At 40.6% G+C, this 15,630-nt stretch overlaps 1 protein-coding gene across 1 annotated transcript; it reads right to left on the reverse strand.

The window, feature by feature from the left end:
• Positions 1–511: 511 nt before the first annotated feature.
• On the reverse strand, positions 512–14,000 carry MEP1A (meprin A subunit alpha). The gene is made up of 14 exons (XM_061460965.1): positions 13,396–14,000; positions 13,191–13,215; positions 13,040–13,093; positions 12,134–12,174; positions 11,943–12,021; positions 11,488–11,605; positions 10,635–10,814; positions 7,504–7,721; positions 6,381–6,530; positions 4,478–4,693; positions 3,133–3,591; positions 2,015–2,188; positions 1,239–1,446; positions 512–766 (listed from the first exon to the last, which is right to left on the reverse strand). Exons 1-14 carry the CDS (start codon positions 13,462–13,464, stop codon positions 619–621), a joined length of 2,139 nt encoding a protein of 712 aa, XP_061316949.1. The 5' UTR covers positions 13,465–14,000; the 3' UTR covers positions 512–618.
• Positions 14,001–15,630: the final 1,630 nt, after the last annotated feature.

Consider the following 15,630-nt stretch of genomic DNA (forward strand, 5'->3'; position numbering starts at 1 on the left):
AGTTAATTATAACGCAGGCTCACTGGAGAGAGGAACCACCGAAGACTCCAGTGCTTAGCACCGATTTTTCCTAAGCTTGTAGCTTATGGGCTGAGTGCAGTATTTGCAGTTTACCCATGGTGATTACTTTCATTTGAGCTCCAGGAGTTCCCAAAAACTGCACTTCACCTGTGGCCATGGCACCTTTCATCCATTCCCAAAATGGACTTCTTGAGCAATTTCTGTAAACAATTGTAGAATCTTAACATACGTGCTTCTGTGTGACTTTTTCCAGTGTTTTGAGAGGTTCTACCAGTATTTAAGTTTGAACTGTTGTTGAGAGTAAATGCATGGACTCTCAGCATTGTTGGACTGCTTGCTATTGGATGAAGAAAAACAGAAACATGCAAAGAATACACAAGGAAGGCAGTGTATGAACTTTCATTAGACAACAGTTCTACGTTATGTTTTTTAACTGTGAAGTCTTACAGTGTAAACAGCTATTTGGTTACATCATACATACACACATACATACACTGACTGGTTTTCGACAAGCTGTATTCAAAATTTTTCACTGAAACCCAATGTCTCATGAACTATGGATTAATACCAGGCTGTGATTTATCCTCCTGCAGCTTTTTATCTTCTCACCATCACAGAAATGAGGACGATGGTTAAGACAATGGTTCCAGCAATTCCACCAACTGTCAGTCCCAGGATGTTCCCATGGACCTGCCATGACTGACATCTCTCACCCGTGAAGAAGAAGGCTTGTCCTGATGGACACCTGGGAAAATCAAGTACAGATTAATATGGAACAGGAGTGTTGTCCTGCCCTATAGGTCCACACCAAGGACCTCACACTCAGTATCCCACACTCAGTGGGCAGTTCCCATCAGAGGGGTTCATGTCACAACATCCCCACCTTATTTGGAAGCTACCTACATACCCTGGAAGCACCAGAGAGTGGGGTTTCTTTGCCTCCCCTTATGGTTGCTAGCTAAAACTGGTCACTGCAGTAACGTGTTTTGCTCCTACTGTTCCTTGAAAACCTAGTGGCTTAGACCTCTGAAATGTGTAGCTCTGAATACTTACTTAATAGCTGCATCATTTGCATAAGAATTGTAGTGGTTTAAACCCAGCCGGCAACCCAGAACAACACAGCGGCTTGCTCACTGAACTCCAACCCCACCTACTTCCCCCCCCCGCTCCCAGAGGGGTGGGCAAGTCAAGGCAAGCAGGGAAGAGGTCTGTGGTACCTGCAGCTTGGTCTTCCTTTCACATTCACACAGACTCCATCATTCTGACAAGGGTTTGGGTCACACGGGTCTTGCAGATAAGGCAGCTGGTCTTCAATGGGCTGTATGTCCTGAGCTGCTCTCTTCTGCCTTTCAAGAATGAGACCTTTCCTGAAGGCAGTTTGTGCAGGTTCAACAGGAACTTCAGTGTTATTGAGGTGACTTAGGTCTTTTAAAAAAGGAAAAAGAGGAGACAGACATCAGACAGGAGTGATGCTTTATGTAGTATTCTTCATACCAGGGGCTTACAGGCTGCTTTGTGGACTAGAGGGTACTTCTCCATTTTTCCTTTACAGAGCTCTTGCCATACAGAGCTCCTGCAATACCACAGCAAGTTCTTCGTATTCAAAACACAAAGTAGAAAATAATAGTTAGGTAAATCAGTGGTATTCTGTATTTCAAAAAATTATGCCAAGTATGGCTGTTTGAAAATATGAACAATAGAGATGGCCTTTCATTATGTTCAATGCTTAGAAATGGACACAGCTACTGGTTAGGGTGCTTAAAGCTGTCTCAGATGTTAACCTTCAGTAACTTATTGCCACTTAGATTCCTCTGAACTCATAGTCACTTTAATCATCATCACCCACCTGAAACTAAGACACAGAAATGCTTTTAAAAGTTGATGCCCATTAGAAGAGACAACAACTCAAGTGGCAATAGTTACTTGGATGTATGAAAAGAGAAAAGGATCACCAATTTGCTTTTGTAAGAAGAACCAGGAAGAGGGTCTTTACCATTAAATTCCGCAAAAATAATTAGGTCATCATTTTTCAGAAAGCTTCTCCGTCTTAACTGTCTGTGGGATATGAAGCTATTCCACCCCAGGGACACACTTCTATAGCAATTGCATGACACATCAAAATTCCCAACAATTGATGGTTTCTCCCATATTGAGGTTTCATTATCATCTGCAAAGAGAATATAAGTGATGAATAAGAGCCACAAAGTTTGCAGCTGGAAGTGTGACATGCCTTTATTTCTGCATTACAGTGTTAAATGGGACTTCTGCTGTAAAATCAAATTCAAATCTGAAATACCCAAACAAATCACAGAGGACTGACAAATTATGGGTGCCAGCAGATCGTCAGATATGGTCTGCATTAAGACTCTTAGTCCATATGAGGGCATTGAAATTCCACAACTCCCCTTTCCTTAAGGACTAACCAAACACAAGTTACCTCCTCATTGTCACCTAAGAAAGAGCTCCCTTCTGTGTAAGGGCATTCCTTACTGTTCACCAGATCTTGTTCACTGTTATGGTTCTGTTAAACATATTCACACCTAAGGCTTAAAAGCTCCTACTGAAAAGGTGTGTACTAAGCTTCCACTGGAAAAAGCAGCCTACACCCAGCCAAGCAAGACAGGCTTCAGGTGCTGCAGACTGATCTCACAGATATTTTTTTATTAAATACAGCTACAATGTGAATGCTGTGAATTCAGAGCATGTATGTTCAAATTAGCCAAGTCTCCAAAACGCAGTTTTAACTTAAATTATTGCTGATTTAATAATGGAATACAGCACCCTGCTGTCACTACACCATCCTGTGGTGATATGTCACCTACCATAATGGGCAAAACACAGGTAGGATGGGAATTGCCAGCTCTTAGAACTCTGTATTTAGATTCAAACTCAGATATCCCAGGGACAGTTTATAATAACACCAACCTCCTAGGTGTCATTTTTCACATTAGTTGATCTTTCACAGACAGGAATTCTGAGTTATATGCAAGAAAGTGTCCCAGATTGGGAGATACAGCCAAAGTTGCTCAGCTTTTCAGTCCTATGTTCAATCCTCTGACTCAAGTTCCTTGGCTTTCATTTTCATCATTCTTCCAGGCAGACATCACTTACCTGAGCTAACATCATCTGCTCTTGTGGTGAAGCTTCTGCTTGAGGACATCCTTTTCAGGACGTCAGGGTCCTGGTCCAGCACTGTGAGTACAGCTTGGCGGTTCAGAGCTGGCCACTCCAGAACACCATCGTTCTCTCCACTGCACAAGTGAAAGGCAATACGACTGTAGCCACTGATTCTGGAGTGGGGATGCAAACTTATGCCAAAACCATAACCCTCAGGGCTATAAAACCTGGGGCTTTGAATAACATCACTTGATGTGTTTTCAAGGAATTGGCTGAAATTCCGAATGATCCACACAGCTGTGGGACAAGGAGTCTCTGTCAGCATGACATCGTCGATAGCAATCCCACCAGATGAAGAGCTAGGGTTGCCCTTTACTCCTTGGAAGAGGTAACGGAACTTCTTCTGAGCATTGAGGGTTACATGGGCAATTTTCCAGTTATAGTCATCATCCGCTTTGGTAAAAGGAAAGTAAAACATTGCCATCAGCATGATTAGAGCTATGATGAAACGGCTTACCCCTAGCCACCCATTCCAACTGCATTTTTGGACAACTGGACCTCTCCTGAAGGCTAGAGATCTTAAGCTGGTATTGTGATTATTATGTATTCACATTGCCTTACCATCTAAATGCTTTGGAGACATTGTATTAGGAACTCTTCAAACATCAGTGAATGTCAGTCTCTAATGTAAAGGGAACAGGCTAAGGGCCGAGTCATAACAAGTGGATAAGACCCAGTGTGTTAGACTTAACTGCTGTTGCCACTTTCCCAGGGACTTACGCTTCCCTGCAAACTGCTGCAGGTTGATACAGGCAGGTTATCACAGGTCTTGGGTTTTGACACAAGAAAGGCACAGTGCCATGGCTGAATTTGTCCCATTTAGCAAAATCACCTGAAGTGGGAACTCAGTTCAGATTTCCAGAATTACATATGTTTTTATATTTCCAACCATGCAAAAATCAAGCTGGGATTCTTAATGAATACAGATGAGCGCAGGTATTTACATCTGACCAGCTCACTGTTAGATAATATAGCCAGTGGAGATCTAGTCAACAGATCTCTAGCAGAGTTTGGGTCCATCTCAGTCACTAAGTGTAACATTATTAAGAACATTGTGACTTCTGCTGTCGAGCATCTAAATTACATTATTACAACCCATAGTTTCATTGCTAAAAGCCCTTACAGAATGCCAAAATCCATAGCCAACTGCAAGTTATGCTAGTAGCTTTAGGAAAATATTTTGATTCCTGTGCCAATCCACTTCATTCATGGACTCAGTAAGGCAACGCTTCCCTCCCATCTCTAATACTATAGATATTCCTCATATTACCACAATTACCTTGAAAGGTTTGAATTTTCCTCAACTTGCGAACATTTCCAGTGCCATCATCCTCTTTAAGCCAGATGATCAGCTTGTCAGAAAGGCTTCCTGTGGTCTTATAGAAGAACTGGAGGCACTGCTGAGTTCTCTTTGGATAAAGGATTCGAGACTCCAGGATTGCCACCTCATCTGCCTTGCCAGAGCTGGTGCTGAAGTACATGAAATAGCCAGCATCTGCAAAGAAAGCATGGTGTTACCATCTCCAGATTTCCTGTGGCTGCATGGAGCAAATTTACCATTTCAACTCCACTCTTTTAGTAGGCATAAGTGTAGTACTTAACATGAATAGTAGAGGAAATAGTATGTGATAACCTCCAAAACAGACCAGGATAAGAACAGGACTAGTAGTTTACCATATGGCTGGCAGCTTATGTCAATGTTGCATTAGTTGGTCTGGTTGGATGTCTCAGGAATGTCAGAGATGTAAGACAAAGTGTTCAGTGCTGACTGCAAGTAATTAGTAGATGTATTTTTTTTTTTATTTGATTTATACTCAAGATAATCTAAAGATAAGGTCTTGGAGATCGTATGCTATATTATCTTGTAAAGAGTAAGATAACTTCTTATCAGTGATAAGGCAATAAAAATGGCCTGGGTACAAAACTAGCACTCTTCTGAACTTGCACATGAAGATCTTTTTTACAGCTTGCCCAAGGACATTTCAAAACTCATTTTGAGGAAAATATTTAAGAGTTATTGCCCCTCTAGTTTAATTTCCCACTAACCTTTTCTGAAGTGTTTTTACTTTAAATTTCAAGGGTCTACTTTTATCCTGACATTTACAAGAGATTGAGTGTTTGCACACATATCTTATCTTGGTATCACGTGAACATATTATAGAATCATGGAACAGTTTGGGTTGGAAGGGACCATAAACCTCATCCAGTTCCAACCCCCTGCCAGAGACAGGGACACCTTCCACCAGACCAGGTTGCTCCAACCCCCATCCAACCTGGACTTGAACACTGCCAGGGATGGGGCAGCCACAACTTCTCTGAGCAACCTATGCCAAGTCCTCACCTGCTTTAGGCCAGGAGTCCCCCACTTTGTAATTAGGCAAAATTTACCAGAAAAGGAACTATTTTTTTTGAGCCTGTAGTAGTTTACCCTGTCTAAATAATGACAAATAAGGCCCTTGCTTTTCAGAATTGCCTATTGGGATTTAATCTTTATTCTCTGTTGTAAGCCAGTATGCTGCAGCTGTGACTTTGGCTGGCTCTACCTTTTTCTTCCTCTGAAGACCAGAAAAATTACTGTATGAGAAAGAAAATTATCCTTAAACTTCTATCATAAAATACTTTGTAACTTTCTTCTACCTCCAGAACCAGCACTTCTCAAGCTTAATTTTTCATTCGCTTTGCAAACAGAGCAAACAGAACTTTTATGGGTGGCTATGAGGGCCGTTTTATTCAGTAACCCAACTCTTACTCAGACTTGGGAAGTTGCAGTAAATCCTTTTCCAGGTTATATTTAAAAGGCCTTTAGTTAAGATCGTTCTTTGTTCCACTTTATCCTACTGGTGTGGAAAACATTCCACTATGTTGAAAAAGATTAACAAGAGCAGAAGTGCAACCATAAACTGACACATGGCCAAGACATGTGAAAAGGAAAAGGGCTTGTTGCTTAACTAGAAATGCTACAACTCGGCTGTTTGCTAGGTAGTATCTTAAATATGGTCCTATACTCCTCTGTTTTCAGAGTAGCCGATGCTGGGTTTTCTCAAGAGTTGACTGCAATAACAGGTTCAGAAAAGATTTTAAAGATGCTGTATTTAAAACACACCATACCAGTACAGACATACACAAAGGACCATTACTCCAGCTAACCCCTTCTCCACGGGAAAGCATTCTGTTTAGCTTACCTCTACAATGCCCAGAAAGTGTGTGGTCATCCTGCCCTGCAGCACTGCTCTGCTGATGTACCCAGTCTAAATCATCTTTGGTGCCCTGAATCATGCCACAGATATTTTCAATCTCAAAAGAACACTGGTCCAAAAAAGTGTGAGTTGAAGCTGAAAAAAAATGCACACTCAGTTACTTTAAAAGTAGTATTTCATTACAATTTCTGCTCCAATTTTAGGGTGTTTTGTTTAAAGCAGTATAGACATCCAGTAAAAAAGACAACCGACAGCACAGGCAAGCCCAAAGACTCAAAAGAGGACAGATATGATTCCTGGAGGGATTGCCTGCATAAAGGTAACAAGAGTTGACCACTTTGCAGAAGGTTAAACTCCCATGCGGCAGCTGAAACACAGTGAGTTCTGGTGGCTGTCTTTGTGCCTGCTTGCAAGCCTTGGATAAACAAGTCACTTCGTGAACAGTGCTGGTGTATTCAACCATTCCTCAGCTGGAGGTTATGGTTCTGCATGGCTTACTTGTCTGCTTGGTGAGTACAAGCACTGTTCTTCCACTTCAAGCAAAGTCCACTCAGTTACCTTGGACCAGTCCAGCTGAGTTTGCCTACAAATTGATGCTTCTGTTGACAGATCATGGGGACAATAACTCTCACTAATAATAACATGTGGTGATAACATCTTCAACCAGCTTAGCAACCAACTAGACAGTGTCGTACTCTAGACTTAGCCCATCTCAGGTGCAAAATAATCTAATAAAAACCAAACATCAGTAACAAAAGGAAGAAGTATAGTTGCATTCATGTCAAAAAAACCACAATGAAGCTGCCCAAACACGAGCAGAACACAACTACACATCTGAACCCCTAGGAGCAACACAGAAGAAAAGATGTGAATGGATTGACTTTCATTGAGTAATCAAACTTTTACAAAAGTAATGAAAGTAGCAGAGCTAAAGAGAGGGGTGAGGAAGGAATAAACTGTTTCGGTCTTTACACCACAGGTCCTCTCCCATACTTCCCCACAAGCATCCGAGAAAAGTTTTTGTCATTTCAGAGATATAAGGGAGGTGAACCAGCCAGGCTCAAGTACCACCAAAGAAACAGTTTGCCATGGTTGCATTACGACTTACTGCAGTTATACATGCGATTCAGTCTTTCCAGGTCAATGGCACTGAAGTCTAGACGTTGTCCAATTACATTATCGAATTCTGGTATCTTTGCTGTGATCGTGGGGATGCTTTCATTTTTGTTAAATGAAAATGGTTGATAGTGCATCAATGATTCGTAGTCATACGGGGTGTTCAGGTCAGTGATGGAGCTGTCCTCGTACTTCACAAAATTGTGCTCTCTGTCTGGTAAAAGAACAGAAAAGTGCTTCATGCTTAGAGAAATTGGAAAGAAAATGGCTTTTGCATGACCCCTTGGATACAGTTTTATGAAGCAGAATTTATACATACAAAAGCAGTTACTTTACAATGAAATATTCAAATTTAGAAAGATTTGCTTATGTAGTCATTTGGACGACAAAGCAGTGTCTTTAGATTGCAATTCTCACTCTTATATGTGTCTTCAGTAAGTTCAAAATCAAATATCAATGTTCTGTAAAGAATGGGATATACAGGAGGTCAGATTAGACTGTCTGATAGTAAGCATTCTAAGGAATTGAATTTAAGGATTAACGTGCTCCAATCTAGAGCCTGTGAATATTGATGCAAATATTAGATCACATATGGACAAGGAGAGGCCCTGGAGCCCTCCAATCATTAAGGAGACAAGTATGACACTCCTGGAATGGCTCCAGGTTCTGTTCTTGTTTGAAGCAAAGAACACATTAGCAATGGAGGTGGCGGGATGCTTTTATCCTAGATTGACAATATTGCCATGATAGTTTTATTGAAATGTCTTTTAGAAACATGTTTCTCATGGTTTCTTGGTCAAGTAATTTCTCCTTAGGAAAAGTTTTTCATTATGAAGATGTCTGCTAGGACAAAGAAAGTGAGCCACTTCACATACTTTGGTATGAAGTATAAAGAGACTTTCTCCAAGAACAAAGAGCACATGACTGGACTGGTGGATAATTACAGCTTCTCTGTGTAAAGACTGCCCTTCCCTCCTGCAAGTCCATTCTGTGTGCAAAGGTCTTCAGTCCAAGGTCTGAGATTGTATAAGAACTTGTGATTGTTTTCTTACAGGTACTTGAATCACATCTTTTATCTAAAAGAGTGAGAATCTTGCTGATTGAGTGCTATCACTTTTAATAGCTGGGGAAAGTATCTTGGCAGAGCACAGGCTTGTGTAATGGTCATTACCAGGCAAAGGGTAACTTCTATGTGTTTTTAAGAGAAATAAACCATACTTCAAGGTGGCATTTTCATTAGGCTGTCTGTGGGTTTTCTCTGAAGTCTATCAGGCTTATTAGATTTTCTGTCAACGGCAACATGAACAGAAGATCTCTTCTTGCCAGCCAGCTATCTGCATTGCAGTTTATGAGAATTCATTATGGCAAAACCTGTTACCATGTTGTTAAATCTGGGGTTGCTGATCAGAATTATGGGAACAGATGTTCACAGCCCCACACCAGAGAGCACCATCATATCAGCCTTATTCCCCTTTAGAGGAACAGGCATCTTTCAAATGACTATAGCAGAAGTTTTCTACTTAACAAACTTGCCTAACTGGAAAATGAGCTTTTCTGTAGGATGGAAACCTACAGAACTGACTGTAGTGATATCAGGACAGCTCCAGGACAGAGCCACACTGAAGTCCATCAGCTTTATCATTTTCTTAGCATTCCAGATTTGTAACTACTGAATACACCACAGATAACATTAGGAGGATTCAATGACATATTCTTTCGGAGGAGGAAGAAAAAAAAAAGCATGGAGAACTGGCACTGTTTTGTAGAGCTTTTCCATACCTCTGTACATCATGGAGCCCACAGCAGTGCATTATAAGTACATTGTAAAACTTCTTGCTTTAGAGGTAGTTAGTTACAGTATGCAGAAAAAAAAGGGGTCCAAAAGTCAGAGTCTAGATATTATTAACATCATCATTATCTTCATCACCACGACCCAAGATAAGATCAAGTTAGTAATAACCTGAATTGGTTTTAGTGCTAATCCTAACAATAAAAATGGTCTGCAAAATCAATATCCCCATTCTATCTACTGCTTAGCCACCCCAAAAGACATTACAGACTACTGAGTAAAGGTAAGTAGTAATGCACAAGAGCATTCAACTTGGAACAATTTAAAATATCAGATACTGCTCTTAGAGGTCAGCAGAAACTGCTCATACCATCAGTTCTTACCTACCCAAAAAAGAACACAGCATTCTCTGAATCTTGTTCCTTTCTGATGACTATTTTTCATATAGTTTTCACTTATTTGCAAAGATGGTGAGTGCCTAACTCTGAAGACTGAAGAGATGAGCTTGTTCATGCAGAGTACGAGCAATGGCAGGGCACCTTTGCTGCACTGCTGCCATTACTGGCATTGCAAAGCACCACCACTGGGAACAAGAGTTTACAGCTGGTGTCTTTGCCAGCATGCCTTTCAGATTTTGTTATAGACTCCCATTCACTCTTCTTCAAATAAGTGATCATTAAGCTGTACAGAACCGTTCTCATAGGAGACAGCAGGACGAACTGCCTGGGAACCAGGGGAACTGTGGAGACTCTACTGAAACTCATAAAGCCACTGAATCTGGTGATACTAAACCTGAAAGCAAGATCCTGCAGCAGTAGAGCAGGATAGAGCTCTGGTTTATGTGTCCCATCTGATGTAATAACTTTGAGTCTTCTCCATGTTCAAAGTAAATCTTTCCAGTTTCAGGAAAGCCTGAATCTCTGAGTATAAAAATCTTTCATATTTTGAGAGGACCTTCGATTAAAGAAAAGCCACCTCAAAGCTCGCCATCCCACTAAGTTTACAACTTATATTACACAGCAAGAGAAAACAGACTCATGGGGAGGGGAAGCAATTTGCTCAAAATCAGAGAGCAGACCAGTCCTGGAGCCAAGGGGAAATAAAGTCCTCTGACTTCCAAGCAGGGCCTCTCTCTTCTGGCCTTAGACAGTCTCTGGTCAAAGACCAGAGAAGTTGTAGCAAAATCCCGCTACATGTACAGACTGATTTACAGTGGTCTCCGGTGTGGCCCAGTCCTTCTGGAATCATAACTTTAAGAAAGTCTTAAAATCTAGGTGGGAAAATAAGATAGCAATGAATCCACACTTGACAAAATCTGACTTGTAAGTCAAAACCCACCTTCAATAATTTCATCCCACCAGATCGTCACATAGTCATCCCGGTCCGTCCTCGACTGCTCGTGATAAAATCCTAAAGCATGCAGGACCTCATGTTCCACAATTGCTCTGTAGTCACACCCTGCCCCAATAGAGAGGCTCTGTCCTGTCTGCTGGTCCCCCACTAGGGACCAACACCTGAGAAAGAGAAAGATTTTATTGTCTGTTAAGTAGTGTTTTCTCTAATTTATTTAAGTTCTCAGTCTGCTCATTGGATTTAAAGTAATATCCAAAAGGTTTAAATATAAAAGAAGTTACATAAATCATTAGTTAGATGCTGACCTTGATATTTTACAGATACTCTACTCTGAAAGCAGACTAAAACCCTAAAACATACTCACTATTGCTTGCATGAGGCTAGCAATACTACAATAAACTGGCTTTCCACAGCTTTTTTTTTGAACTGTCTTACAAAGATTTCAAACCCTAAATTTTGGTTATTCACATCCTTGGTAAGCTAAGAGAATGTACATGGGGGTCAATTCACCCACCACTGAAATGGAAAGCAACCCTAGGCGGGAAAGTGGAAGCAGTTGGTGAAAACTCAGCAATGCTGAGATTCACCTCATCAAAGAGTAACCATATACCCATTCCAAGTTCATCATCTAAATATCCTCTGCAGTCAGCAGAGGGAGGCAGCTGCTTGCAAGCTTTGTGTGTAAGAAGGTAAGATAGATTGCTTGCTTGGTGGCCTCTTTTTCTCTGCTGACAACAAACTTAGACTAAACTTTCAGACTCCTAAAGTCAAGTGAAATGAATTCCCGGCTGATTCTCCACAGCAAAACTAAACAGAAGTTGGTATAACCCTTACCCGCTCTCTTTTGTAAAGAATATGAAGGTGCTCTCTCCTTCATAAGGCTTAAAATCAACGCAAGACTTAAGACGGAACATTTCAAATGCCTGGAGTATTACCCCTTTGGCATTCAGATCTGGAAAACATGCATCAGGAGAGTATCTTTAGTACAACACACACTGCAGATCATTCATTCTGAAGAGATAAAATATGCACACAGATATACATGTAGGACCAAAAGAAAGATGATTGAAAGAAAAATGAAAAAGAAAAATTAATTTGATTAAACTATGCTTTGTTATGATAGCTGTAGAAGAAAAAAATAAAAAGGGTTTGACATAAAGGAGCCATCTAGTTATTAGTGAATTTGAATGGGAGAGAACCAGTTCTGAAAAAGGCAGGGTTTTTTTATCACAGTGACACCAGTGCAGATAAGGATGGGAACTAAAATCTGCATAAAGTATTTGCATTACCTAGGTTATCAGCGAGAATATAGGGAATGGGGAACTTCCATCTGTAGCTCTCATTTCTTAGGGCATTTAAGGGTTTTATCTGAAAAGGAAATTAGCAGCTGGTGATGCATCTGTGTTAAGGATATAGGCTGATTCGTACAAAAAAAATACAATTAGGATAAATGATAAATATAAAATTTTTAATTACTTACAGGGAGATAGATATCACCCTGAAAGAGGTCCAGTCCAGCAGCTGAAAAGTAATTTAATGAAATATAATGTAAATGAAATATTAAATATTGACTGTATTTCATCTCATAAACCATATTGAGCTTACTTATACAAGATAAATGTCCTTGGGCATTTACAGAAAATAAAGAAGTACCAGCATCTTCATTCTGATAAAGGCCTAAAAGTAACAGTAGTTTCTACTCAGTATTTGCTACCCAGTGATGGCTGCACTTTTGGTGGCAGAAATGTGGCGGAAACCATTATCCTTGTCTGGTTTGATAACCTCTTGCTTGCTATCAGTCAGTCATACCATGAGACAGTGCTCTAGAGAACATGGTAATATTGAGTAATGCATCAGGAAGAATATCATACAGTGCAAAATTATCAAAGGAGATATGGAAATTTGTATTACAAGAAATATAAAAATAGAGGAAGACAGTAGAGTGTTGTCCTGTTAAACCACAAGTCTGTTGTATCTTTTCTATTTGATTTCCTTACCACTTATTCAGAAGCTCAATAAACATGTAAGCTCTTTTCCACTTTGCAAAACTTCTATATAATTATATAGAAAAAATATAGAAAGGGGGGAAAAATGCTAGTGGAACTTAGAGCTTTTCCAATCGATACAGCGTGATACTGCCTTACATCATGGATCCTGTTCAAACTTCAGAAATGAAAGACATCTGCATCCCATGTTTACACAGGGATACAGTACTAGGATAGATTTACATGTTATATCCAGAGGATGGTAATTCAGAGTTCACTTAATTATATTTCTCCTGTTACCATGAACTACCTGACCACCCATGTCTTTTTTACCACACTGAAAAATTCATTATTTTGCTCATAATTTTTCAGGTTTTACAAGAATTTAGACATGAACTCACCTAAGTTTATGTCTGGAATGTCACTGATTGTCTCACCAGCATCAACATCTGCTGCTGCAAGACAGACAAAAAATCATGTGTTCAGATGTGGTGGCACACAGCAAGCAGACGAAAATGCTTCAAAACTCAAAACAGCTCACAGAGCACTTACCAGCTGCACGGGAGAGGTGCCTGACCTGAAAGAGAATAAAATACACCCATTATAAGGTATGAGATGTCTGTGGACTGAAAGGACCCTATAGAAGTGTCCTGGGTTCAGCAGTAGCAGTCAAAACACAGCACTGCACCAGCTACCACAAAGGAGAAACATGACTGCTACTGCTGAACCCAGGACAAGAAGTCAGGTTTCTACTTACAGAGACTGGAGTAGCATAAAGAAAGCGTAATAGAAGCACTAGGCAGAGTGGGAAGATGTTGGAGCTCATTTTTGCAATGGAAAAAGAAGCTGGTCCCTCTCATCTCTTGCAACATATAAAGCATGCTGCTGAGCTTTCCACAGAACATCAGCCAACCAGCTTCTATCTTTCCACCTTTGCAATATTATTATAACATCAAGATTTTCTTTGTAAGTGGCACGTGACGGCATTGTTGTTATTGATTACCAAAGTCCATATATATATATATATTACAGAGAGGAATGTGATAACTTCATGTCTTCAGTGCACTTGGTGAAAGTCTTACCCAGACTTTGTGTACAATCTCAATTTGGTCCAAAGTTGCTGACTCCTTCCACTGTGCTTATTATTTGTCAGCATTATGATTGCAGCCACACAGGAGGAAAGCCAAATGCTGAAGCAGAATTATTGTAGGTTTATAGCACTCCAGTGACATTAGAATTTGGCCCAATGCTGTTTTCAAGTAATAATTAACATCACATTGTAAAGATTAGAGATCATAGAATCATAGAATAGTAAGGGTTGGAAAGGACCTTAAGATCATCTAGTTCCAACCCCCCTGCCATGGGCATAAAAGAGAGATTATTATGAATGCCCTGACAGTGTTTTCCCAGAGCTGATCCCATCCCAGGACTGATGCCCCAGTACACAAATGGCCATTCTTTGCCTCCATAGACAGTTACATATATCAGTAAAACTTTGGCCTTCCAGCCTGATGTTTCTTTCATTTGTGGTGGACTTCAGAAATGATAAACTCTTGTCCTCCACTTTGCTATCTTCTTTCTCAGGAACATGTATCAGAGAAGCATATGGGCTAACTAAGCAAGGCTCCAGAAAGCTCTAGATCTCCCACAGGTCCTGCATCATACCTGTTACCCACTTGCAAATGTCCCATGTTCCGTGGAGTGTCTCAATGCCTTCAACTTAGGCAATTGAATCCTATTTCCTCATTTCACATCTGAAATTACAAGGAATGAAGGTGAAGATGCTCACCTCTATGCTCAGCAATAAAGTAGGAAAAGGCTTGTAGCATGACATAACCACCTACAGCACAATAGAGAGAGCTTGAGTAGGAAGACAAGAAGTGCTGTGGAGGTGCCTCACACATGGCTTCCACTAGCAGCAAAAGACAAGCATTTCTCAAGATAAATCGTGTAAAGGCTGTTTTCACAGTTGAGCAAAGAGAGTCAAAACACAGCAAAAAGTCCATGATTTGCAGATATGTAGCAGTAGACATGAGAAAGGAACAAAAAACTGGAGCAAAATCAAAGTAGTCTTAAAACATTTGGGTTTTAGTCCCCTTAATTTAAAAATTACCCAAAAGAACTAAAGAGAATGTCTATAAATAAGCATTCTGTAGGCATAAATTTGAGTTTGTAGAGGACTACGGTTATGCGGCCATCTCATGGGAAGAAGGGGAAACTGGAAGGGAGGAGAGCTGCAGGCATGCATGGCAGGGGATCCTGGGGTTACTGAGGTGTAAGGGTACTGGGGTGATAAGAGTAGAGGGCCTGGGTCAGAAGTGATCTGAAGCAGGGCTGGGAGGTGAGGGGAGAGGGTGGAAAAGTTTGTGGAGAAGGAGGAGGCATGGAGCAGATCCCCAGTGGTTGGACAGAAACAATTCCCAACCTCCATCAGGGAGCAGTGTAACACTGCTCTTGGTATCAAAATTAGTATTCAGATGCAGACTAGAACCTTACAAATGTGACCATATTCAATCTAATATCTAGAAATTAAGCTGAACCCATTTATAACTGGAGACTAAATGCAGTTTCCTAACCAGTCATAAAAATTCTTAACTACAATTTCACTCTACTGAGCTGCAAATGTTCTGGAGACCACTGGCATCTATTTGACACAGTGAAACTGGATTTCCCACAGTGAACTGCTCCTGGTACAAAGCACTGTTCAGGGAAAGCACAAAGAGCCCTCAGCTGCTTTTCTTATTGCTGAAGGGGACTTGGAAGCACTGCTGGGTGCCCCACATAACCTGCAGAAAAGCTGGGCCATTCTGTACACCAGAAGTGTAGACTGCCCTTTGCATTTTAGTAGGCAGCACACGTTCCTGGTTTGAGCATTCATGGGAAGCAACTTTTCCATCTCACAGTTCTTGCCATTTCAAAAGTTTATCCATTCTCTGCTACAATGAAAACAAAAACTTTGCACTTTTTTCCCCATGAAAAGCAAGGGAGAAAT

Source organism: Pezoporus flaviventris, unplaced genomic scaffold (assembly GCF_033815535.1).
Source record: "Pezoporus flaviventris isolate CSIRO_AGI_PZ_B2104156 unplaced genomic scaffold, CSIRO_AGI_Pfla_v1 ptg000031l, whole genome shotgun sequence".
Lineage (NCBI taxonomy): Eukaryota > Metazoa > Chordata > Aves > Psittaciformes > Psittacidae > Pezoporus > Pezoporus flaviventris.